The sequence below is a fragment of the Pristis pectinata genome, chromosome 1 (genome assembly GCF_009764475.1).
Source record: "Pristis pectinata isolate sPriPec2 chromosome 1, sPriPec2.1.pri, whole genome shotgun sequence".
NCBI lineage: Eukaryota > Metazoa > Chordata > Chondrichthyes > Rhinopristiformes > Pristidae > Pristis > Pristis pectinata.
In genome coordinates, this window is record NC_067405.1 from 76600574 (window position 1) to 76625139 (window position 24566).

Consider the following 24566-nt stretch of genomic DNA (forward strand, 5'->3'; position numbering starts at 1 on the left):
TTTGCAAGATAAATGTGTGTAAATTTGCAGGTACAAAAATGTGAGTGCTCTAGCTGTGCCAGAGTCACACGTGTCACGTCTAGCTTTAGAGAGGTGTCATTAGGATTATTTTTATGAACCACAAAAGCAAATTAAACCACAAAAGCAAATCACAAAGTCTTTTTCGTCTAAGGGAAATATAGTACAATTTAAACAATACTAGGCTTTATTATCAATATAACTGCACCCAAGTGTAAAAGCTAGATTATAGCTATGCATATGTTGTAATAATTAGCATAATAATTGTGTGCAAAGATTTTAGGATGTTTACGTAGATACAAAATCTCTCTAGTTTTATTCTATGCTCCCAAATTAGAACTGAGTGGAAAAGGATCAAACTGTAAACTGGCTATGTGGGAAATTATCAGTCGCTTTGCAAATAAAGTTAAACAGAGAATTGCAGTTTCGTCAGTTTGTACACCGAGGTGGTTTCGGCCACTGTGCTACACACTTGTTACACTGCATGGATAGTAAGCAGAATATTTATCCAAAAGCTACCGTGCACATGCCGCCTTGTCATATCTCGGACTATGTATCATTTGCACGCCCTTAGACAGCATTGCAAAACTGTAACAATAATTCGCAACAAGCAAGTTCATCGTTGAAGTATCAGACAGAGGAAAGCATTTAGAAAAGGAACTACAACTTCCAGAATGCACTGCCGGCGTCCCGGGGGCGCTGAATTGGTGGCAGAACCAATCAGGGAAGGTGCGGCAGGTGCCAGGGAGGGAGAAAAGCCAATGAGCGCGATGGAGGGGCGGGGCAAGGGGGAGTTCTGGAGCCGAATTTGTTAATGGCTGTGCATGTCGGGAGCAGGCGATCCAGCAGTTCGGGCGAGCGCTGCACTGGGGATAGAGGGAATGTGAGAGAGTAAGCAGAGAAGGGAGGGAGGGAGAGAGAGAGAGAGAGAGATACGCAGCGCAGACACACCACTCTGCAACTTACGAAAGTCTTGCAAACAAAACACCAAGAGAGAAAGAGCAAACAGAGAGAAAAAAAGTTGCTGCTCACTTTCTGAGGATACGTTTGGTAGTCATGTAATTTTATGCAGCACTGATTTGAAATAATCTCCCACTGTAAAAAAAAAGACAAATCTGAGAGAAAATGAATTTGGCGACGCTACTCTTTGCGAGTTTTTTCTGTGCGACGCTGAAGGTGCGGGAAATAATTTCGCAGTCAGGTAGGTGACAGGTTTTTCCTCAGTGTTTTGGCGCCGTGTGTGTGTGCGCGCATATTTTTTAATATGCGCACAACGTTTACCCTGTTTGTAAACTTGGATTAAGGAAAGTTTTGTTCTGGATGATTTATTTTTGATTTTCAATGAGCTCAAACTCCCTTATTTAAATGGTAGGCAGTGTAGAAATATTTCTGTCATACAAACGCCACGGTTACTAAGAGCCACTGGAGTGTTGTAACAATTTGAATTGTCCCCAAAGCTCCCCGCTGTTGTTCCTTCTTAAAATCTTTTGTGCGAAAGCCTTAATTATGCGTGTTTGCGCCTTTCAGAAGCAGTTGAGCTTGACATGTAGTTTTCAGCTTGTGAGGATTTCTTATGTGGCAGAGAACCGATTTTTGTCTGTCTGCTATTTATTTTCTTCTGGCAGCGGGACCTTAACATGGTTTGTGTTTGACCTAGGTTGAACAACTTTAGTTAAATGCAACGCGAGCGTAAACATAGTTGCAAAATGCACATTTGGTACAGGTGCGTCATGAGAAAAGTAATGTAATGTAATGTTTTATGCGAGCAAAATGGAACGAATTCGTCTCCCACTCCATGCATGTGGTCATTATATGGACTTTAACAAATTTAAAACATGGTGTTGGTTTTAATCCGCTGTGAGTTTTGCAGCCTGCAAGAGTTTATTTTGATATCAATGTCTAAAATATGAAACGGGGACAACTTGAACTGCGGTGCCCATAGAGCGACAAGATGCTGGGTGAATTACTTTTAGATGAAGCAAATTAAGGAAACGAGGGGAGACAATGTGCTCCTCACATTGTTAGGCATGCTTCAAGTTATGTGAGAGTGGAGTATTTTATGGATGCTTATTTTCTGGAATTGATGTTATTGGTCGCCCGTGCTTTCGCGCGCAAGAACACAAACCAGTCATTCAGAGTGTTGGGAAAGGTCAACATTTATTGCATTGTTTTTGCTTTAATATCAAATTTCCCAGTGGGACACTTAACCGCCAAAACATTTAATAAAAAGACACACGTATTGTAACTGAACGGAATTCATGATCCTGTATTGTAAATATAGTTGCATGCCACTGGTGTGCCCCTGACTTTGGGAAATAAGCAAACTGTGTCTAGACCTCTGGAACTGACGGTATAACGGCATTCAGTTGCGGCCGTCGTTTGCTGTACTTTATTAATCCACCCAAGGCCGTTAGAATGAAGGTTAATTCAATAGGAGCATGGGATGTTTAATCCATCCGGGGTACGAAACCCAAACACTGTGAGCTTGTCCTCATATCAGTGCTGCTAGCTTTGAACAGGTCATGAATCTATAGGCGACGCGATCTGTTTTACTGCCTTCCTCTCTTGTCAAAAGGCATTGAGTTGTGCTGGGACAGAAGGCAGCGGTGTCCTTCCGTCGTCCGGAAGAGCGTGCACTGACAGCCCACAGCCCAGGCGCACAGTGCCCAACTACATCTAGTGACGGGCCCTCACACACCCTGAATCGGAGGGTAGCAGATGAGGCAGGTCAGCCCCCGGCTTAGCACAGCGTAACGCGGGAAAGCAGAGAAGCTGCCGGGCGACCTGTGTCAGCGCGGTCCTGTGTGTGATGTGTGCAGGAATTCATAGGAACTGCGCAGCGCTGTCCAGCACCTGACAGTCCCAGAGATCTTCCTCTGTCTCCTCGCCGCCAGTGTCTTGGCAATCGCTGTGGCCAGATCCCCACCAACCCCTTTGCAACCCTAAGCTAAACATTTATCGGTAACCTTGCATCCTTGCTCCTGCTTTATTTCTCCCAGCGCGAACCTGGTGGAATGTTGATACCTGCGTTTTTTTCCCTCCTCGACAAGCTCCCTCTCCCCTCCCCACTCCACTCCTTCCCATGCCTTCCCGTACGAATTATATTCCTTCTGCCGCTGTTTTCCTTCCCAACTGCAGTCTGTGGGGGTAGTTCATATTTCCGATATCCAGGCTTGATGAATTCCTTCCTATCTGCGGGTGCTCAGCTGGATTTATTCAACATGGACTAAACTCTGATCAATATGTCTTAACATTGCCTCCCCCTCCCCCCCCCCCTTTCCCGCCACTCCCTCCGCTCAGCCAACAAGCGAGTCAAGACCGGCAACGATTTATTTAACATTTTGTTTTGTCTGGAGATCGATGCTGGTCAATAACTCCTAGTGTACAACCAGTGCCCGAGGAGTGGCCCGGTGCTTCTACACGCATGGGAAATTGATGGATGGGTTTAAGCAGAGAAATTAGCTTTTCTCAGCTTCACCGCACGCCGTGGCATCTAACAGTCACGGATGATAAGTCTGCACAATTATTAAAAAAGAGAGCGGGCCGCCCTCTAAGATATATACAGGAGACACAACACACTAATAAATGGCCTCTTTGTTGAATGATGCTTTGGGGCGAACTATGTTTTGTTCTATTATCCAGAGTGGGGATTAATTTAGCCAAACGACACATCGGTCCGGTACGGGAAACCCAGAGACACTGTCGCTATGTGTGGCTTGGGATCGTTCGGGCTGGGTGGTTTGAGACGCCATCCCTCGGCGCGGGCACATTTTGGAGATTATTTATACAAAGCCACCATTGACAGGTTAAACGAAGGGCGTTCCTCGCTCGATACGTTGGGAAATGAATCGCCCTGGCTGACGTTCATTTATTAACGAAGCCAGTCCACCACTAGTAACCAAAACACAAACAGCCGGAGAGAAGGGTGGAAATGCACAGCGGGTCGGGCAGCAGAAGCGGTGCAGAGAAATGTAGTAAAATGTTCAGGTCGTTGACTGAGGGAGTGCACCGGCCTCTTTAACCGTGCCAGAGCGCTGTATCTCGGGACAACAACAGCTGACAAAGCTATCTCGGGACCCTCTGTACTGCAATGCTCTGTATGTCCTTTAAGTACTACACATATCAAACTAAGTGCAATACTGAATAACTCAGTGTTCGGGAACCCCAGCATCACATTGATAGGTAACAGACGCTGCAGCGCGTTGAGTCTTGCACCTGATCCCTGTGCCTGCAGAGTTTGATGTGGCTGGAATCTGGGCTCTGGTGTTGCGCCTCTGAACCAGCCGCCGGTCTCCTGGTAACCAGGGACGCCAGGTGTGAGGCGCCTGCGCAGAGCCGCAGCGCTGCTGCGGGCTCCCGGAGCCGGCACCTGCCGGCATTGCGGGACAGGCTGTTGCCCAGTTGCACGGGGTGGGTTTGGACCACCCAAACTTGGGCTTGGACCTGGAGTAGCCTCAGCTGAACGCCCCATTGGGGAGAGAGAAGGGGGGCTGCCCGCGCGCAAGCGCAACACACACACACACACACGCGCGCACACATGCACACACACACACGCACTCACATGCACACACACAGACACACCTGCTGATGTCCTCTCACTCTCACTGCCTGAGGTTCGGGGGCGAGTGACCCGCTGCCAAACAACTAGGATCAGGTTACAATGATCGTACTGCTGCAGTAACCCCTGGAGCGCGAAACGAGCGCCCCGGCAAGTACACTGCTTGTCACAAACTGCCGAGTCGCGTTGCTCATTTGTGAAGGGCGGAGATGAAATGGACCCAAATACTTTGTGCAGGTTACAGTTAGCGGTGGTGATGGCAGATGGACAGGACTGAAAGCGTGCAAATGGCTACCACACTGAACACTGTGTATTTTGTTACATTACATTATACACTCGGACTCTGTGTGCGTGTGAGAGATGGTGCGTGTGTGTATTTGTGATGGCGTGAGCGCTTTTGTGAGAGTATTTGAGTATGTAAGGATATGTGTAGGTGTATAAGAGTATGTGTATTTGTGCGTGTGTATGTGTGAGGATGTGCGATTGTGTGTGTTTCTGTAATAATGTGTGAGTGTGTGTCTGTGTATGAGTGCATAAGAGATTGAGTGTGTGAGAGAGAATGTGTGCTGTCCGAGAGTGCTGAGTGAGCGCATACGGTTTAAAATAAAATCTCCGCTTTTCACTTGGAGCCCCGTCTTGCTGAATATCGTGAGTGAGCACTACACTTCCATTCCGTTCCCTGTGACTATCTGTGCTCAATAAATCGCAGATTAGGAATGAGGTCTCCACACCGCGGAGTGGGAGCTAGATGTCATTTGCCAAACTTGCCCGCGGAAAGTTCCTTGGACATTTTCCATCATCCCGGAAAGGCCAGCGACCGTGATAATATTTCACGGCTCTCCCTTTGATGCCGATAAAAGTTTAATTGTTTTTTTTACAACAGACCAGGCACTGGGTGTAAAATTGACGAGCCTTGAATAACGATCCACATAAATTGGTTAGTTTTTTTTCCCGCGAAATCCGACAGCCACAGAGAGAAAGAGAAAGAGAAAGAGAGAGAGAGAGAGAGAGAGAGAGAAGGGTGGGGGGGGGGGGGAATGTTACAAAGGGCTAATTTGAATGAGATGAACCGGTCCATTATAAACTCAATAGTCCGGGTTTTGTGTTTTGGAATCCTTCTCGGAACTAATTATAGAGATGGGTACAGAATCTCCGGACTGTAACCCAGCAGCGTCTACCAAATAAAACTATAACTTCCACGACCTGTAATCACATTTTAAAGATATTATTTGTAACCGAAGTCTTTCCAGTGGAGAGTATTGAAGTGCCTCCAGTGAAAAGAGCAGCACGATAACACGGCCGAACATTAGCTTATCTTCTCGCTTATTACATTTACCATAGACTGGGTCTTTTTCAATAAACACTTAGTGGATATATTGGTTTCCAAGAAAGGCCAAATGTAATTCTATATTTTTACTTAAGTTTGACTGCATTTACTTCCTGAAGAGTGACTGATCGGTGGAAATGTATGTATCGACTGATACACCCATTCGGCCAACCGCCAATCTACTATCCTTCTAAAAGAATGATCCAGTTGATCACTTTTTCCCGTGCTATTTACCCCTCTTTTTAAACGAAGGGCTAATTTCCTTTTGACAGCTACTTGCACTAGGCAGTGCGCGCCAGATTCCGACAACCTGCACTGTAAACAAAAACAAATGTTTTTATTTTGGTGTTGCTTATCTTAAGTACATGATTTAAGACCCGCCTGTCTGCAAGAAAGTGCCCAAACCATTGAACACCTGCACTAAATTTCTTCCTGACTCTGCTCCGGAGAGCGCGATCGCAGCCGTTCTCCACACTCAGACCCCCGGCTGTGTGCAAACACGCTTCAACGTCCCATTAAATGAACATATTGTTTCCATCAAACCATGGTTTGCCTCTCATCCCGGTCATCGGTGCCAGGGGCATTAATGAAGCCGCGATGCCTTCAGTTTTTATTTTCCCCAGTCAGTTGTGAGCGTATTACCTCAGCCTGGAAGTTGTTCTGCATACGGTAATGAGTGAGTGGAATTGTTTCTTAAATGGCTGCTTGTAGCAGTGACCTGTAATAAATGGCTCGCGAATGAGAAATGGCAGCTGTGGGGGGTTCATTCACCTTGCACTCATGCAGAAATAACGGAGCCGCCTTTTCACAGCCCAAAAAGAGCTGACCTTGGATAACTCATTTTCATTTTCACACAGACACGGACACACACATACAACATACGGATATCTACGCGCGAAGACACAAACACACACACATCACGCACAACCCTATACACACACTTGAACACACATTCACACACATGCAAATAGGCTCATACACACATCCAGACATATTCACATACACATACATAAAACACACACAGACAGACATACACATCCCCCTCCCCACACGCACACACAGAGAGAACTAGTTATCATCAGAGCAATTGGCGTCTATCTTGTAACCTGCCGGGGAAGGAGGAGAGTTATAAACCGATCCTGCCACTTCTGATATAAAACTTTACCATAATTGCACACATCCTGAAACAGAATACACACCAGGTTCATCCTATCGTTTTTTAAAAGAAAATCTGATTAAAATTTCTTCCGTTTAAACGAAAGAAGGATGCACAGAACAAATTGGTTCTAACATGGTTAAATTATTTTGTCAGCGCAGTGTAAGGTTTGTGAAAACATTTAATTCTGTGTATCTGATGTTCAACTGTAATTCGCAACTGTTTGAGATTAGCACTGTTTTTGTCTGATCGGTTGAAGGATTAGTGGTTTTATAATCTGGGCCCTTCGCCGAGGACATCAGATCAGAACATTCATTTATTTGCTGGGGAATGGGTAGGGTGACTTCACCAAGTTTCTGCCTGTGTTAATCTGTCCTAATGTAGTTCTGAAGTCCCCGGTGACCTATTGGTGTTAAAAGGCAACCACTGTCAAAGTGCTCGTTTTATGAACTTGAGGCACTTGGAGTGCTTGCAAAAATCGAACCAAAGCAACATCCTCACTCATCACTGAGGCTCATCCTTCTGAATGACTTCACAAAATATACACCTCTTTGACGTTTGACATACCTTGCCCACACAGTTCTCTTCACAGGTAATATATAATTGAATTTCCCCACTAGTTCGTCAACCCCACCATGACATGTAAGCGTCGGAGTAGAATAGAGGCTGTCCTGAAAGTTTTGCGATTAGAGCGGCGTTTAAACACTCAGTTTTAGAGGCTGCTATTAATACTACAGGCACTTTAGAGCTTCCTAATGACTGGAACAAGTGGCAGTTCAGTTTCAATGAAAAATACTGATAGTAAACCAGCAGAAATGATTAGCATAAGAACAATCAAAACCTCTTTAAGCTTCTGTAATTCATCACAGATTTAAACAACAATCATCAGGATTCAAGAGTCAATGAATGAAAATTCAAACAGACCTTTTAAAATATTCTGATGAACCAGACCATGATATAATATGTACTATTTGTGACTCACTCTAAACACTCCATATTAGCAAATATATAACTCCCAATAGCAGCATTCAATTGGTACTGCTTGTAGCTTGTAATAATAAATTCCACGTGGAACAGTTACTTAGTTTTTATTTGTTTTAAGTGTGCAGTTGACTAGGTTGTGAATTCTACAGATCTAAAGATGAAAACGGACAATTCAGCTTGCATAAGAATCCAAAGAATTCATGTGTTTTGCTCTGCCATTTGAATGGTAAAGTATATTAGCTTTGGGATATGTTTTCATATGTATTTACTTGACCTTGCATGTGGAAAAACTTTACTTTCGGTCCCAGAATCAGGAAATTACATGAAACAGAAAACAGATTCAGAAAATGTCCTGCAGTTTAGATGTTGGTGTCAGAGATGGACTACAATTTCCACAAAAAATATCAAAATGGATTACTTTTGAGAAAAAGCACCTTCCCAAGTTGATCAATTTTAACTGGCATCTAAATAAATGTCACTAAACCTTAAAACACACAAGATATGTACCTATTTATCACTGGGGGGGGGGGGGGAAGAAAACAGAGCACATAGTAGTCATGTTGTTTAGCCCGATGAGAAACAAAGTGCATATTCAGATTGATTCCTATCAGCATTCAGTGATTTTGACTGAGATGGAGACTTCAAATGTGCAGAATGAGACAGAATTGCTCTGTTCCAAGTTGTATAATGGCCTTGTATCTACAGCTGGCTGACAACACAATAGCCTTCTGAGAACATTGCCATCTTGTAAATTATTTGAAATAAGCGTTAAAGAACTGAGCCTTTAAAAAAACACTTCTGTTGCGCATGCAGAAAATTATACTTAATTAAACCCTTCTGTAACACTGTGAGTCTTGCATTTTGCAGTGTAATTTTTGGTGAATTAATGATTAGTAAAACCCTATTGAATTGGTGGTGTAATAGAGCTCAGGTACTGACCAGCCATGGTGCATAAAAATACCTTCAACAGTGCTGAACATTTCAATCCGTGTGAACATGGGAAAACGTGTTTGTGCTTCTGAAGATCTGTAAGCTAGCTTTATCAGGTTCAGCATTGTAAAGGTAACTTTATGCCACTGAAATTGTTGGTATAATTGCACAGACGGGGGGGTGTGAATGAAGCTGTTGTGATATTGCCCACTTTAACACTGAATTCAGCGTGACAGTCAAATTTGTTTAAAAAGAAAATCTTTTGACCAGCCAATAAATGTTTTGAAGTGTAATCTCCATCACTCTTCCACTATGCCCTTGCAATAACCATGAAAGGCAGGCAGTCAACATTGAATACCGTTTTGTTCATTGCATTCTTCTGGTGCTTAGTTACTGGGCTTTCCATTGACTTCCTTGCGTGGAAGTAGACTAGTTTTTCAGTACTTATTCCTCTGCATGGAGTTGTTACTTCAGTCGTTATTCACTGGAGAGGATCACAAGTTTGTTTTTAACAACTGGTTTAGAACAGTGGAGTTTTACGTTATAGCTCATGAGTAATTGTTTATTTAAGGAAGGTTCACATTATTTCACTGGGATCTGCTTAAAGAACAAGGTACGATGTTCACCAGCCACAATCCAGCCACAGCCACTGGCAGTGACTTGTAATAATTTGCATTTGATGCATCATGTATAAATTTGGATTTTAGCTCAAGAAGGCTTTTTCATTCTAGTGCACAGCTTCACTAAGGTGTGTAGCTGTGCCTAATTTCAAGCTCTGATTTTATCTTCATTTTTACCTGCTGAAGTATCCCCAGCGGCAAGGTGAGCTGCTCGCTTGTGGGGCAAGCAAATAACAGCCTGCTTCTGTGGAGTGGTTATTTTTTTCTGTACTGTAGGCAACTCAAGCACGTAGTGCCAAGTGACAATCCATTGCTCAGCGCCAAACTGATCCCATGGGAGTATGCAGTTGTAAGAGAGAACGTCAAGTAAAACATACATAGCAAACAAGTGTGTGCTGAGCAGTGGGAAGATAAGAATCTCAGATACTATGCTCAAATCTCCCCATGGTTTTGCTCCTCCTTTTTGACTCCCTCCAGCTCCACAACTCTCAGACTCCTGGAATGCTCGGCAGGTCAGAGACAACCGACATTTCAGGTTTTTGACCCTTTGTCAGAACTTACCTATACCTGAGATTTCAGCTGTTCCTTTTTTCACAGATGCTGCCTGACCTATCGAGTGTTTCCAACATTTTCTGTTTCTGTTTTAGATTTCCAGCATCTGCAGTTTTTGTTTATTTTATTCCCAGATTTCTGTGTCCTTCCACTTCTGGCTCTCTTGCACTCCATCTTTGGCAATCTGGAGCTCTGGAATTTCCTTCCAACCTTTCTTTTAGAAGCTCCTTGGAATCTGCCTCTCACCTGTCCTAACAGCTCTTTATGTGATTTGGGTTTTAAATTTTGTTGGATAATATTCCTCCCTGGCAATAGTAAGGTGAATTACAGAAATGCAGGCATTTGCAACTCTAGACATAATATTCTTCCAGATTTCTAGGAGGTAATGATACAAAGACTGTTGCATTCATAGGAATGGGTCCTGTTATTGTTCTCTGTGTGCAGTGATAAGTTCATTCTGTGTCTCTGTCATTTGAAGGTTAAGTGTAGTCCTTAATTTAGGTGGGTTTTTTTTTAGAGTGAAAATTAGGAGGGAGGAAAGAAACCTTTTATCACCTCAGCCTTACAAGTGATCAGTTAAAAGTTGAGAGGAAATGCCAGACATTTGATCTTGGAGTTGGCTAGGAATAAAAAAGTACCGCACATAGTGCACTTTTGTTAGCCTTAAGAACTTGGACAATCCTTTGCAACCTTCACTGAAATGACAAGTTTTCATGTTATGAGCATCTCTGCGATGAGGTAGATATACGAGACTCGGTGGGGGAACAGCAGTGGTGGGGGAGGTTAGATTATGAGCTCTCACACACCCAAAAGCCAAATATTTTTCATATTAATGTGGTCCTTTTGACCTTTGGACTGTTTGGACTCAGATATTTTAAAACTACTTTAAATAAGGATGTAAAGACAATTGCTACTACCTGCAGTCACTCAAGGTCAGTCTGAGAGATTTCTGCCAGGTCCTCCCCCATCCCAAAGGAAGATTAATTGGTTACTGCAAATTGTCCCTTGTGTGTAGGTGAGTGCAAGAGAACCAGGGTGGAGTTGACAGACGTGAGAGAGAATAGGTTACAGGGAAATAAGATTACAGGGCAAGTGGGATGAATGGATTGTTCAAGGAGCTGGCATAGACTCGACAGGGTGAAAGGCATCCTCCTATGTTGCGAGAAAATGTACATGAGGGACAAAGCTTACTTAAGATCACAGTCGCAAATTTCAGATTTCAGGTTTTCCTTTTGTCTTTGCAGTTCTTTTTTCCAACATTTTGCACCAGTAAATGTTGCTCTAATCATGTGTGAAAGAGATTACTTTACTTGAATAGTCTTGTTAAATGTTTGTTAAGCATTGCAGGATTTCTCAAGTTCAGATTCAAGTTTTTTGTTGTCATAGACATCATACCCAGGGGATAAGTGCCATGAAAATTAGCTTTCTGCAGCAACCGCGCAGTACATTACAAATTGAGGACAAACATAAGTTAACCTAAATTTAAATTAGCATAAATTATACATAACTTACACATGTGAAAAATAAACAACAAAATAAAAATAATGACACTGATGCGAGAGAGAGAGAGAGAGAGAGAGAAGAAAAACCTCTTGTGGTGGTATAAGATGCACGGAACCACAAAGGGCTGAATCTTTTAAGGGTGAGGAGGGAGAACACTAGTAAATCAAACGCTGGTCATTTTGGTAAAACAGTAGCCATCATTTCTAAAAATTTTAGGACGGTCCTGCCTATTCGTCAGTAAGGTCCGAGACACCACCTGTCGATTTGGCGATGTCCTCTGCTCACTTGGGAATGAAAAATGAAGAGGATGGAAAAAGTTATGAAACTGATAAACATTTCCATCTATTATCTACATTTGGCTCCAGACTAGAAATGCCTAGAGCAGACAGCTATCACGTGTGCGATTGTTACTGATAAGCCATCTGTTGTGAAAGGTTTTCTTAACATTACATAAAATTGATCAATTAATACAAAAGCTTGCACAAGTCTTTTTCACCTAACCTCACAAAAATTGGATGAGCTTTTGTTTTAATTTCCCATTTTTAACTAATTGGATATTGCGAGCTCTCACTTGACTACAGGTTCCACAGGTGCTTGATGCCCTCTGTGAAGAGATGCTTAGCTCCTCCACTCCCCCCACTCCCCCATCCTCATAATGGTCAAGAGTGGAGGACATCACCCCAGATTATCTCCCTGCCTTCATCCACAGACAAACTTGAGAGCACCAAAGTCAATGGTGAGCAGAAAATGGGTCACTTTGTCTTTTTTTAAATTTTGCCATTGTCTTTGTCTCAGCTCATGTTTTATTGTTGTGAGGATTGGGAGATTGCAATTGTCAACAAAAAAGAAAAATAGTTGCCTGCAGTTGCAACTCAGAAGGTAGAAAGCTACTCTTCCACACTGCTGCATTAAAGAACAAAGCTTCCCCCATGGGAGAGATTAGCCTTGATGCTCAGTTGCAAAGTATTGCTGTTTCTGCTAAATATTAAAAGAGCAGGTTATGTAAGGTAAGTTCTTTAAATTGTAAAATCCAACAATAATTTCATTTGACATGAGATCAAGCAAAGGAAAGAATATGCAGGGCTATGGTGAGAGTGGGATGACCTGAATAGCTCTTGCAACAATCTAGTATTGACTCAATGGGCAGAAAGACCTGTTTCCGAGCTGTGATTCCTTGACAAGCGAACGTGGTGCGGATATTTGCATTCTCAACCAGGCTCTGATTTCTACTGTTGAGATGGTTGCATTTGTTTTGTGATGAACTTTTGATGAAATGAGTTTCTGATCTTCCATACTTGAATGTGGACAGCGATTTCCATAGGGATCAGAGCAGCATTAGTTTTAGTGATTGAAAATTTATTGAGAGAAATGTTATAGGGAAAAGCCGACCTGCTGCATGTTGCAGTGAGAGAAGTAACCTTTTTAATCCTGCATGTCTTCAAATTGTAAGTCAAAGATCAAGAATGCATCAGAACAGACTTTCTAGTAATTTCTAAATGCAAATATAATGTACTGCATAATGGGAAAAGAAAAACATAGATCAGAAATTCAGATGAATGTGTCAGCCAACTGCTTGAGGTAAGCTCATGGTATATTCATAGAACAGATTGCCATATAAATTGGAAAATTGTTATACTTCACTAGTGCCTACTGATGGTATGACCATTTCTCACTACTTACTGTGCCATGGAAGCTCAGCAGAACAGTTGAAAACATTCATCTCCATGAGAAGTGCATTTTATCTGAAAAAACGCAGTACGTGGCCAGTGGACAAACCCCAATAGTTACTGCCTTTCCTTCTGTTGAGCAGAACATCTCCATTATTTTCCTCTGTAACGTTCTGGAACACATATCCAAGATCATTTGGAAAAAAGCGTGGTGATTGCCCCAAGTCCTCTTAATAGCATCAATATTACATTAGCTAGGTTCAGGGCACAGTGGATCTTCATCATTAGTTTGTCATTACCAGTTTGGCATAGTTAGTTGGGGACACTTGTGAACACACATCTTCTGAACCAATCACCTCTGTCACATCCTCTTACCGTGCTGCCACTTTCTCAAACCCTTAATTCTACTTCTTCCATTACTGTCAGTTTTGTTTTCACTACTTCAGTTTGCACTAATATACATTGCACCATGCATTAGGGTTAGGTTTATTATTACCATTTATACTGTTTACTCTGTCAGCTTTACGTGAGCAAGGAACTTCTTTGTACCCTGGTGTTTATGACAGTAAACTCATATACACCAGGGTACAAATAATCTGAGTCTGGTGAATTGTAATTGGGCAATAAGAAAGGAATGGATTTGGGGTTTAAGTATCAGGGCTTTGGAAAGGGTCTTTGCATCGCAGTGGAAATACCTGAGGTGTGAAAGACAGTCTATTCCATTGGCCTGAAATCAAGTGATATTAAATTTATTTACATGTTGATGGATTTCCAGCTTGTCAGTTCCTCATTTATCCAGGAAATGGACAGATGGTTTCATTACTGCTTTGTGACCACTCAGCACAGAGCGTCAGCCAGATTTATGAAGTTTTGCTCATCTTTCATCAAAACTCAAGGATGGGAATAATTCTTTCATAATTAAGATAATTTCCTTTATCAGCATTGCTTCTAAATATGGAACAGTGAATTTATGCGTTGTATATTATTTTAATATATCTTCTGTCAAAGCAACACTATGAATCATAAGTGTCAAGCTCCTCATCCCGACTGAATTTACTTGGTACCAATGGCACTGAGTCTCCAAAGGGAGCTAAATATTAATGCGTTGTCATGAAGTGTATGAGATCCCTCTCCACTTTGGTAGTTCAGAGAATGAAGCTGCATAATTAATCATATTAGCTTCTGCTAAGAATGTGTAATCAGTACTAAACACCTGGACTTAAGGTTGTGGAGAAAGAGAAAGGACACAGACTTGTGAAGCTGCAGGTAGTTCAGACTCCTCTGGGAACTGTACTCACTGAAAGAATTCTCCTCCTTAAAGCTTCTGTGATTTACTGAAGTTTTTTAACTGGGGTTAAAAGAAAAGGCTTGTTACTATAGCAGATGAGTACAGTTTAAGAACTGAAGTATTCGGTGAAACTAGATCTGAAGTGCTTTAGTACAGAGAGAACAAGAGGTCCCATCTTAAAGTTGTGCTCCCAGCTGGGGCATTTTAAACAGGACCTCTGAAAGCAAAGTGTGTGGATTTTAAAATCTTTACAGATTGTACTGATTTCAGAAACAATTTGAAAGACAACTGGTGCCTTTTCTGTTCTTGCTGCCTATTGTTTATTGGGCATAGACTTGAGGACAATGCTGTTAAGAAAACGTCAGCCTCTGGCACGATATTTATAACCACCTTTTCATGTTTGTGTAGTCAATTAACTCTGACATTCTGCAAACAAGGTACAGGTGGGAGTGTCATAGTCCAGGAGGCAAAGTTTGTAACTTCAAACAAAGCAGGTAGATTGAGGCTACTGTTTCCTGATCAAGAGTCTCCTCATGTTCCTTATTTTACAAGAACATGAGAGATGGAAACAACAGTAGGTCACTCCGCCCACCCCCCCCCCCCCCATGCCTTCCCCAGCTGATCTTCTACCTCAACACCATTTTCCTGCCCCATCCCGATCTCCCTTAATTCCCTTAATATCCGGAAAAGTATTGACCTGTGTTTTGAATGAACTCAATGTCTGAACATCCATAGCCATCTTGGGTAGAAAATTCTAAAGATTCAGCAGCTTCTGAGTTCTCATATCTATCCTGAATGATTAACACCTTACTTTGAGAGTCTGATGCCCGGTTCTACACATCCCAGCCAGGGAAACATCCACCCTGCACCGATATCATCAAGCTCGTAAGAATTTTGTGTGGTTCACTGAGATCACCTCAACTCAAAGGAATTTCAATCCAGTCTGCTTAATCTCTCCTCATAGGACAAATTCTGCATCCCAGGAATCAATCTGGTCAACCTTCATTACACTCCATCAATTGCGAGTATATTCTTCCCTAGGTAGGGAGACCAGACCTATACACAGTATTCCAGATGTGGTCTCATCAAGATCACTATATACCTGCAATGGGTAATATCACAGGTAACTGGGTAGTTTAATTTGTCCTTGAAAGATGTTTCAGTGCTTTTAAAATTATAATTTAATTCAAAGTTGTAACAGAAGTTTCTATTACTTCATTTTTTTAAAATCTATTATCCATTCTTTGTATGTTCCAGAAAAAAAAAGGATTTTTAAGAGCCATTTGTTAAGTTTAAGGGAGGCTACAATCTTTCTTGAAGCATTTAACCATGCAAAATTGCAAAGGTGAATGGGTTTTCAGTGTGAGGTACATATATGTGTGCTAAACAGCAACATTAATAACAAAGTTTCTGAAAAGTTGTGGGGCGATTCACTGGAATTGTAGCAGTGATGAGGGGTTGCACATAAAGGGGAGATTGGAATAGCTTGGATTTTTCTCCTTAAAGCAGTGAAGGTTAAGGGGAGATTCAATTGAGCTGTTCAGAATGGCAGAGAATGCTGGTAGCGCAACTTGCCTTTGGGGGGAGAGTCAGTACCAAAGGACGTTGACTTCAGCTAATTGGAGATGAGGAACTTGCTTGTGTGCATTGTGCATTCTGGAATTCAGTGCTCAAGAGGGGGTGGAAATTGATTCAGTAGTAGCTTTCAAAGGAGCTGGATAAATAATTAAAAAGGAGTGTGAGGAATGAACAGGGAAGGGGAAGTTCCCTTTATAGAGCCAAATAGCCTCCTTATTGTTGAAAGAATCAATGTTTCCTTCGTAATTACATAGAGTTGTAAATGACTCAGTGAATGAAGCCGCTTAGTTGTGCGACAATGGCTTGTGTGTACCAGAAAGCCGAATGAGATCGGTCAAAGTCCTACAGAGGTGACACAGGCCCTTCAGCCAACTGAGTTTATGCTCACCATCAAGCACCATTTACTCTATACCAATGCTAATCCCATTTTATTCTCCCCACATTCCCATCAATTCCCCACAGATTCTACCACTCACCTACACACCAGTGGCAATTTATAGTTAACTTACCAACCTGCACCTCTCTGGGGTGTGGGAGGAAACCAGAGCACCCACGGCAAACCCGCTTAGTCACAGGGGGAATGTACCTGAGGTCAGGATTGAACCAGGGTTACTGGAGCTGTGAGACATCAGCAATTTTAGCAGCATTACTGTCCTAATGGGTCGAATCCATGTGGCTGATGGATGGTCGCCTTGGATTTGGACCAGGAAGGGAGCGAGGGGGCGGCTAAACATGTCAAAATGAAAGCTGGGGTAGCAGGCTGCTCACTGGACTGTGTGTGTGTGTGTGTGTGTGTGTGTGTGTGTGTGTGTGTGTGTGTGTGTGTGTGTGTGTGTGTGTGTGTGTGTGTGTGTGTGTGTGTAAGTCTGTCGGTATGTATGTATGTGTCTGTATACATGTACCTGTGTGTGCGTGCATGTATGCATGTGTGAGTAATTGGCTGGTCAGGTGATGAATGAAATGGGTGAAGGTGAGGAGATGGGGCCATGTGTGACACTCAGCCCAGCACTACTCAGTGCCTTGATGTAAAGAAATTCATCCTTGTCAGTATGATTGACCCACAGGAGTAGAAGTACAACTATCACCAATCCCAGAGTGTTCTTTGGGTAGCAGTAAGGGCATGGCACAGGCCTGTAGAATTGAATGAGGTCCACTGCTAAAAAGAGATGAGTGAAAAGGTGGGGTTTTAGCTACTGGTTTTGAGAATTTATGTGTTCCCTGAAATAGGGAGTGATTTCGTTATTGAGGCAGCACAGTGGTGCGGCAAGTCGTGCTGCTGCCTCCCAGCCTCAGTAGCTTGGGTTTATCTTAACCTCAGGTGTTGTCTGTGTGGAGTTTAAACATTCTCCTTCTGACTGCAGAGGTTTCCTCCCATATCCCAAAGACATGCTTGTTGGAAGGTTATCTGGCCACTGTAATTGTCTCTGTCATGTAGGTAAATTGTAGAATCTGGGAAGAGTTGATAGGAATGTGGGGAGAATAAAATGGGATTAATGTAAATGGTTACATTGTGGTCAGTACTGACTTGATGGGCTGAAGGGCCTGTTACTGTGCTGTATGAATATATGTCTCTATAACAATTTCTGGATTAATGAATCTGAAAATAAGACTGCAGCAAGAAATTTTTAATTCAATTAATCTCAGTCTGGATTAAAAATCTGATACCAGTATGAGTAACCATAGGACCATTGGATGGTCAGAAAGCCTCATCCTTAAAAAAATCTAATGTCCTTTAGGGAAGGATATCTACTGTGTCATCCTGGTCAGAATATTTGAATTGAATTTTGAATGTGCACTAACTATTATACTGTATCGTGTGCTTGGCACTCCTGAATAGGATTGAATTTCTAGGGTCACTCTGAAGAGTGTTGGACGTTCTACACTGTCTTCAAACTTTGTAAGTTGCTCACCACATGAAAGTGGAGAAGGTGAGATACGAAGCAGGAGCAGAGATCCTGTGAAGGAGGCAGTGGGGAGAAAGGTGCAAACAATGTGGGAAAATGTGACATTATTCACTTTGATAAGAAGAATGGAAAAACTGTTTTTTTAAAATAGTGAGATCATAAATGATGATGTACGGGGAATTAGTGGTTTATTGATGTTTCACGTGCATTGTTATCTGAGAGAACTTGCGTCAATGCAAGCTAAAGCTGAGAGTGCTAAAACGATGCTGACTCACATCATTAGTTGTTACTTCGCTACCTTTGTGCTAATGGTTGGTTTAATGTCCCAGTATGTTCAAAACTGCAGTGAAGGTTTGAGGACTTGTCGCAAATCAGCTGTTGTTCTTGTGTCCAGTTTACTGTATTGTTTATTCCAATGATTGATACTTTTAATTAAAATTGTTGGTGGTTTAAAAATGTTGTCTATCAGAACAATCCCAAAGCACTATTTTCACATGTTTGTGATTTCCATGCCCATGTACATTGACAGCTTCAAACCTAATTGACTAGAAACAACCATACTTTCCTTTTGGTTCTGCTTGGTTCTGCTCCCTCCACACTTTTCTCCGTGTGTGTGTGTGTGTGTGTGTGTGTGTGTGTGTGTGTGTGTGTGTGTGTGTGTGTGTGTGTGTGTGTGTGTGTGTGTGTGTGTGTGTGTGTGTGTGTGTGTGTGTGTGTGTGTTGAGGGGAGGTGGTGTCTGCATGTATCTATATTGCCTGAGAAGTTGTTGGACACATTTCTCTGTTACTACTGGCTAACATTCAATGCCCACAGTTTTGCCTAATTCCTGTTCACATCTCACCAGCTCTAGTCAATCCATTTCCTTTTTTCTTCAAGTTGCAGTACATTGGTGAATAACCAGTCCTTGTATAAAACTTCAATTTACATATTAGACCATAGTTTCGTTTATTTTGCCTTACCCTCTGCATTCTTCCCTCCTCCACCACCTTTAATTTTTTATGCTGCAGTAAAATAAAACAAGCTCGCTCATCTAAACTGAAGAAAGGTATTCAGTTTGCACACACTATGGTTGTCTTACGGCATTTTAAGTCTCCTGCCATTAGTCAAATTTATAAGCTTCACTCATTCGACACAGAAGACCATTGCAATGTTGAAAACAGCCGGAACCATCTGGATAGGGAATTGCTGCATTGCCTGCTAATTTTGTTTATCATCTAATGTCTTGATGAGCATTATTGCTTGCTCTCATTTCACACAGTTTACCGCAGCCTATTTTCAAGCAGGATGCTAACTGAAAATCTTGTAATTCAATAAATATTAAGAGGACTGACTTGTGCAAATTATGTTTTGTTTACTTCAAATCTGAGACTGACATTATGGCAAACAGTTAAAGTAATTCCCCGTTTAATGATAAGTGTTAATGTGGTAGTATCTTCCCCGTTAGTAATATCTGTCGGTAGTATCTTACCCTTTTGGTAGTACCTGTTGGTATCATCTTCCCTGTTTGTAGTATCTCACCCTATTGTTGGTGTCTGTTGGTAGTGTCTTAACTTATTGGTGGTATCTATTCATAGTATCTACCCTATTGGTTGTGTCTGTCAGAATTTTTCCTTGTTTGTAATATCTTACCCTATTGGTGATATTTATTGGTAATATCTTATCCTGTTGGTGGTCTCTGTTGGTAGTATCTTCCCTTGTTGATAGTATCTTCCCTGTTGGTGACATCTTCCATTTGCAGTATCTATTGGTAGTATCTTCCCCTTTTGGCAGTACCTATTGGTAGTATCTTCCCTGAATGGCAATTTCACTCAGATAACTGAGAATGGACTGACGGGATAATGTGCATTTGGTGAGTTGGTGAGAAGATAATCTTTCTCAGAACACTGGCACAGTTCCTAGTTGCCCTTTTAATAGTGTCATGGGACCTTTAATGGGATAGACATCAGTTATGAAATTCAGTACAGCAATCCTTTAGTAACCTAGAATGAACTTTGATAGTAAATAAAGTACCTCTTATGGTTACAATAGGCAGCTCATATCATAACAAGAGTCATAGTTTTCAGTCCTTACCTTTAATAAGGCATTGTGCTTGATGGTGTGTGAGTCATTCACAATGGGAGCCACCCAGAGTAAACTTGCCTCGTTCTATGTGAGTGGCCATTGCAAAGATCCATTTCCATCCAGTAAGTTAGTCCAATGACTACGTGGGACCTTTATGGCTCAGTATCCTCTCTCAATCACTCACTTCAACACTTCAGGACAGTTGGTAACTTAAACTAACAAAGGTATGTATAAAATTACATTATATGAAATAATATTTTTAACAGTGGCCTCTTCTACAGAGACAGACTTTCTAGCAAGTTCTAAAACAATGTCTTGACAGCACACAGAGCAGCTCGTTACAATTTACAATTAATATAGTTGTCCAATCAATATTACGTATGTTACTCTCTCCTTTAATAATAAAAAAGAAGCAATGATAACAAAAAACATTCAAAATCACTGTCCAATCTCCATGTGCTTTATTGTAAAACAAATTCCTTGAGATATTTGGGTCAAGAAACTGTTCTGACAAATGGCCCTGCAACTGTTTCTCCAGTATGAGACATCCTCCATCCCTGAATATGTTCTGAGGTGCAGTATGTGTCAGGTCATCACTGTGTTCTGCCACATCTGGTATTGATTTGATATTGGCATCACCCTCACTATGTTGCCAGCCCTTAAGTTGACAGAGCTGTTGTATCTTTGTTGTAGTTGTTTGCCCACCTTCTTTTGTGCCACCTTGTCCTCCAAATCTTTCAGCACCTTTGGTTTCCCCCTACAACATTTGCAAATTTCTTTTTGAGTTGTGTGGATGAAATGATTCCTCGCATTGAAGAAATCTTCTTGATTCTGTCATGATGTATGTTTATCAGCCCCATCACCTGTACAGTAATTACTTCCAAGTATAGGTATGATATCTTTCTTGTTTACTACAATGACATCGATATCATATCCATCTTGATTATTATTCAGTGAGCATCTCCCAGCAGTCTTGTAAACTGATACTAAATGATATGTTGGCTTCAACTCCACTGTCTCAACATTGGTGGCTTTCTTTAGGACAATACATGTTGCAAGTTGAAATGTCACTAGTTATTCTTTCACCGACATCTTGGTGTAGATACACCTAGTGGGTGTTCTTTTCAACTGGTCCTCTGATTCAACCCTGTCTGTGTCCCTGATTAGCTTAACTCATCCACTCCATGAATTTTTACTGTCCTCTTCATTGTGCACTCTTTGTAGAAATGGGTTTCTAATCCACATTGTACATACTTTTTCCACACATGGGGCATTTCTTTATCAGCTGTTCATGTTGACTTCTACAATAAGCCATCTTGGCTGTACTTTCCCTGCCTGTCTGTTGTCTCGTGCTTTTCCCCATTTACTTCCTGCTGTTAGCCATCCAACATTTCCAGCCTAGCTTTGAATATCTCTGCAGTTTTGTGTATCTGCATGCATTTTTCAAGAGTTCACTATCTCATGTTGTAGCTGTTCTGTCAGGTTGGACTCCCAGATTCCACAAATACTGAGTGAGTCCTTCAGTCTGTGAAATTACAATCATATGCTGATGATTGTAGGTCTATTAAGAAGACACCAAAGGATTCTTCCTGTCCCGATTGCAAGTGAAAAACCAGTAACGGTTGGCTGTTTCATTTTTGGTGACTTGCTATGGGTTTGAAATGCATCTAATACATTCTCCAGGGTCTCCTTTCAAGACTTTATGCTATGGTAGAACAACATTTTTACCTTTATATGCTCTAGTCTTTCTGCTGTTGCCAGCTCAATATAGCTCAATATAAAGTGTAAACTCTTCCTTTCACTGTCTCCATTCTTTATAATAGGTTATTTGTCTGGAAATCCAGCAGTTTGGATAGATTTATTTGCTCTTTCATGTACTATCTCAATTGAATCTTGCTTTCTCTGAGTAGTTGTCTGAATGTTCTCTCAGTTGGAAGCGATCACTCCCAGCATTCGGTATTCCATTTCAGCCACAGTATGTAAATTTCCTTGTTTCGTATAGACCAGCAAATATTACATCCATTACACTGGATATTAGATAACAAGCATATTTCCTCTCTGTTTCAGCAATGGCTCAGTGGTGGCAGTCAAAAGATTGTGACTCAACATTCACTCTGGACCATAAGCTGACATCCTAGGCCAGTACGATGTGGGTAGGGCTCTGTAAGAGGTACAGTCTTTTGGCTGAGGCATTATGCTGATGTCTTGACTGCCCTCTCAGCTAGAGAATCCTGTGGCTCTACTTTGAAGAAGGGCCAATGATTATTCTTCAACTGGGGAGCATGTCCTTGGGCCATTGAGTTAAGATCCTACAGTGCTGTTTGCAGGATCATGCTGTGTGCACATTGGCTGCTGCCGTTCTTACCTTGTGAATGTGACTGGAGAAGCGACAAAAACCTTGAAAAGCATTAACGTGGTTGTAAAGGGAGAGGTCACAGAAGTCACTCCATAAACTCAAGTGCTTGGTTAACAAAAGTTCAAGGCTGTTCAACAGGCTTCAGATACTTTAATAGTTTACCATTGCATTTACAACTTCTGGGTGGGTGCTCCCTCTTGTCCATTAACTAATCCAGTTGCTGAACCTGATTTTATTATTGACACTGCATATCTCTCGGGGAACCTTAGAGTGCTATGAGTGGTGAAGATGGAACTACTGCCTCACGGCTCCAGCGACGAAGGTTCGAACCTGCTTGCGTGGGGTTTGCATGTTCTCTCCAGGACCACTGGGGTTTCCCCTGGGTGCTCCAGATTCCTCCCACATCCCAAAGATGTGCAGGTTGGTAGGGCCATTGCACATTGCAGCTAGTTTAGATGGGTTCTAGAATCCGGGGGAGAACAATTGTCGACTGGTGCAGGATTAGTGTAAATGTGTGTTTGGTAGTTGGCACAGACATGGTGGGCCGAAGGGCCTGTTTTACATGCTGTATGATATTATGAACAGGTGTGAGCCAACAACTTGTAGCAGACCCACAGGTTTGCTGCTATTACAGAGTGATGTGCTTTCACAGAATAAACCCCTTTACTATTTTAACTCTTACACTGCAGGTTTACTGAGATATAAAAACCCAACTCAACTATAGCCAATTGGAACCTGACCCCAGCCTGAGGAACTGCTTACTTCACCCGAGCTGACCTAGGGTATCTGCAGAAAAAGACGTGCTGTGTTTATGTTGCCATTGATCAAGAACAGAGGACGTGTGCGGTAATACTAAGCTGGATAAAGTACTGAGCTGTCTTGGCAGAGGAGGGACTGTCCTGACCCAAATCCAAATGTTCTATCAGAATGTACACCTGATCCAATCCAGTATGTACTGTCAGACCCAGTCTGGTTCAGGTTAGAAAGCCAGACTTCACCTTGAACAGGTTTTGAAGCTGTCTGCCAGCGTACTATACTACACTGCCAGGTCTTTAACAGGCACCAGGAGGAATTACAAACCCTGGACTGATCCCTGGGGGACACCACTAATAACACCCCCACAGAAAGATCTGCAGGCATTAACTGCAACTTCTCAGCTTTGGGATTGGAGCCAATGTCTAATCCTGTATCAGGTTCCTAATAATATCACAAGTTTCTATCTTGTGAAGTAATGCAAAATACCTTATTGTGAAATCCAGTTATAGATAATATCCACTGGATTTCTCTCATCCAATAACTTCATTGCTTCCTTAAAAACACTGAATTGTCATGTCATTGTCACTTTCTGAACACTTCTAATACACTGCAAACTTTGAGGTCACTATGCGTGTGATAAAACAGTGGGTGCTGTGCTGAAAGCATGCAGCTATTATGCTGGAGCATTGCAGAGAGGGTTGCATTCATGCTTAACAGTGATACTGGGTGCTTATGTTAGAAATTCATGCTTAGTCATGGATGTAAAACATGCCCATATTGTCGGGATTCGGGTTGCACTGTGGTTTTGTAATTCCATTCACTTCATTGTCAGGAAGTTTGGAAGAGGGAACACAGATTTCACCTCCTTGACGATGGCAGTTAGACCTCCCAATCTGACAAGTGCAAAATTCCCAGTAAAATGGATGACCACAACATTTGCTTTGCAGCACTTTAATCAGATCAAAGGAACAAGTGGGTGAGGTGAATAACACAGATACATTGAAGGGGAAGTTAGGTAAATATATGAAGGAGAAAGATGTAGAAGGATATGTTTTTGAAGAGAGGCATGAGGTTTATGCATGTAGGTCAAACAACCTGTTCCTCCTCTGTAAATACTGCCATTGCATGTAAATGGACGACAGCCTAGATTGAGATACTTCAACACTGAACTTTGAATTATGATGGAGGTCCCTTGATTTTTAAACGTGCAGCCAGCTAGTTTCCAACAACATATCATCTATTTACAAATACATTTAACGGTAACTGCTTTCATCATCTAGATTTAAAATATACCACAACATTAAGTT

The 24566-nt window shown here is 41.9% G+C and overlaps 1 protein-coding gene across 7 annotated transcripts in view; it reads left to right on the plus strand.

The window, feature by feature from the left end:
* Positions 1-860: 860 nt before the first annotated feature.
* The window catches only part of LOC127573531 (receptor tyrosine-protein kinase erbB-4-like), an 843473-nt gene continuing 819767 nt past the window's right edge, over positions 861-24566 (plus strand). For all 7 annotated transcript variants that reach the window (XM_052021850.1, XM_052021859.1, XM_052021885.1 and 4 more), the window contains exon 1: positions 861-1219. In XM_052021850.1, the coding sequence (XP_051877810.1) occupies positions 1144-1219 (76 nt within the window). In that variant the 5' untranslated portion in view covers positions 861-1143. The remainder of the gene's footprint in view (positions 1220-24566) is intronic.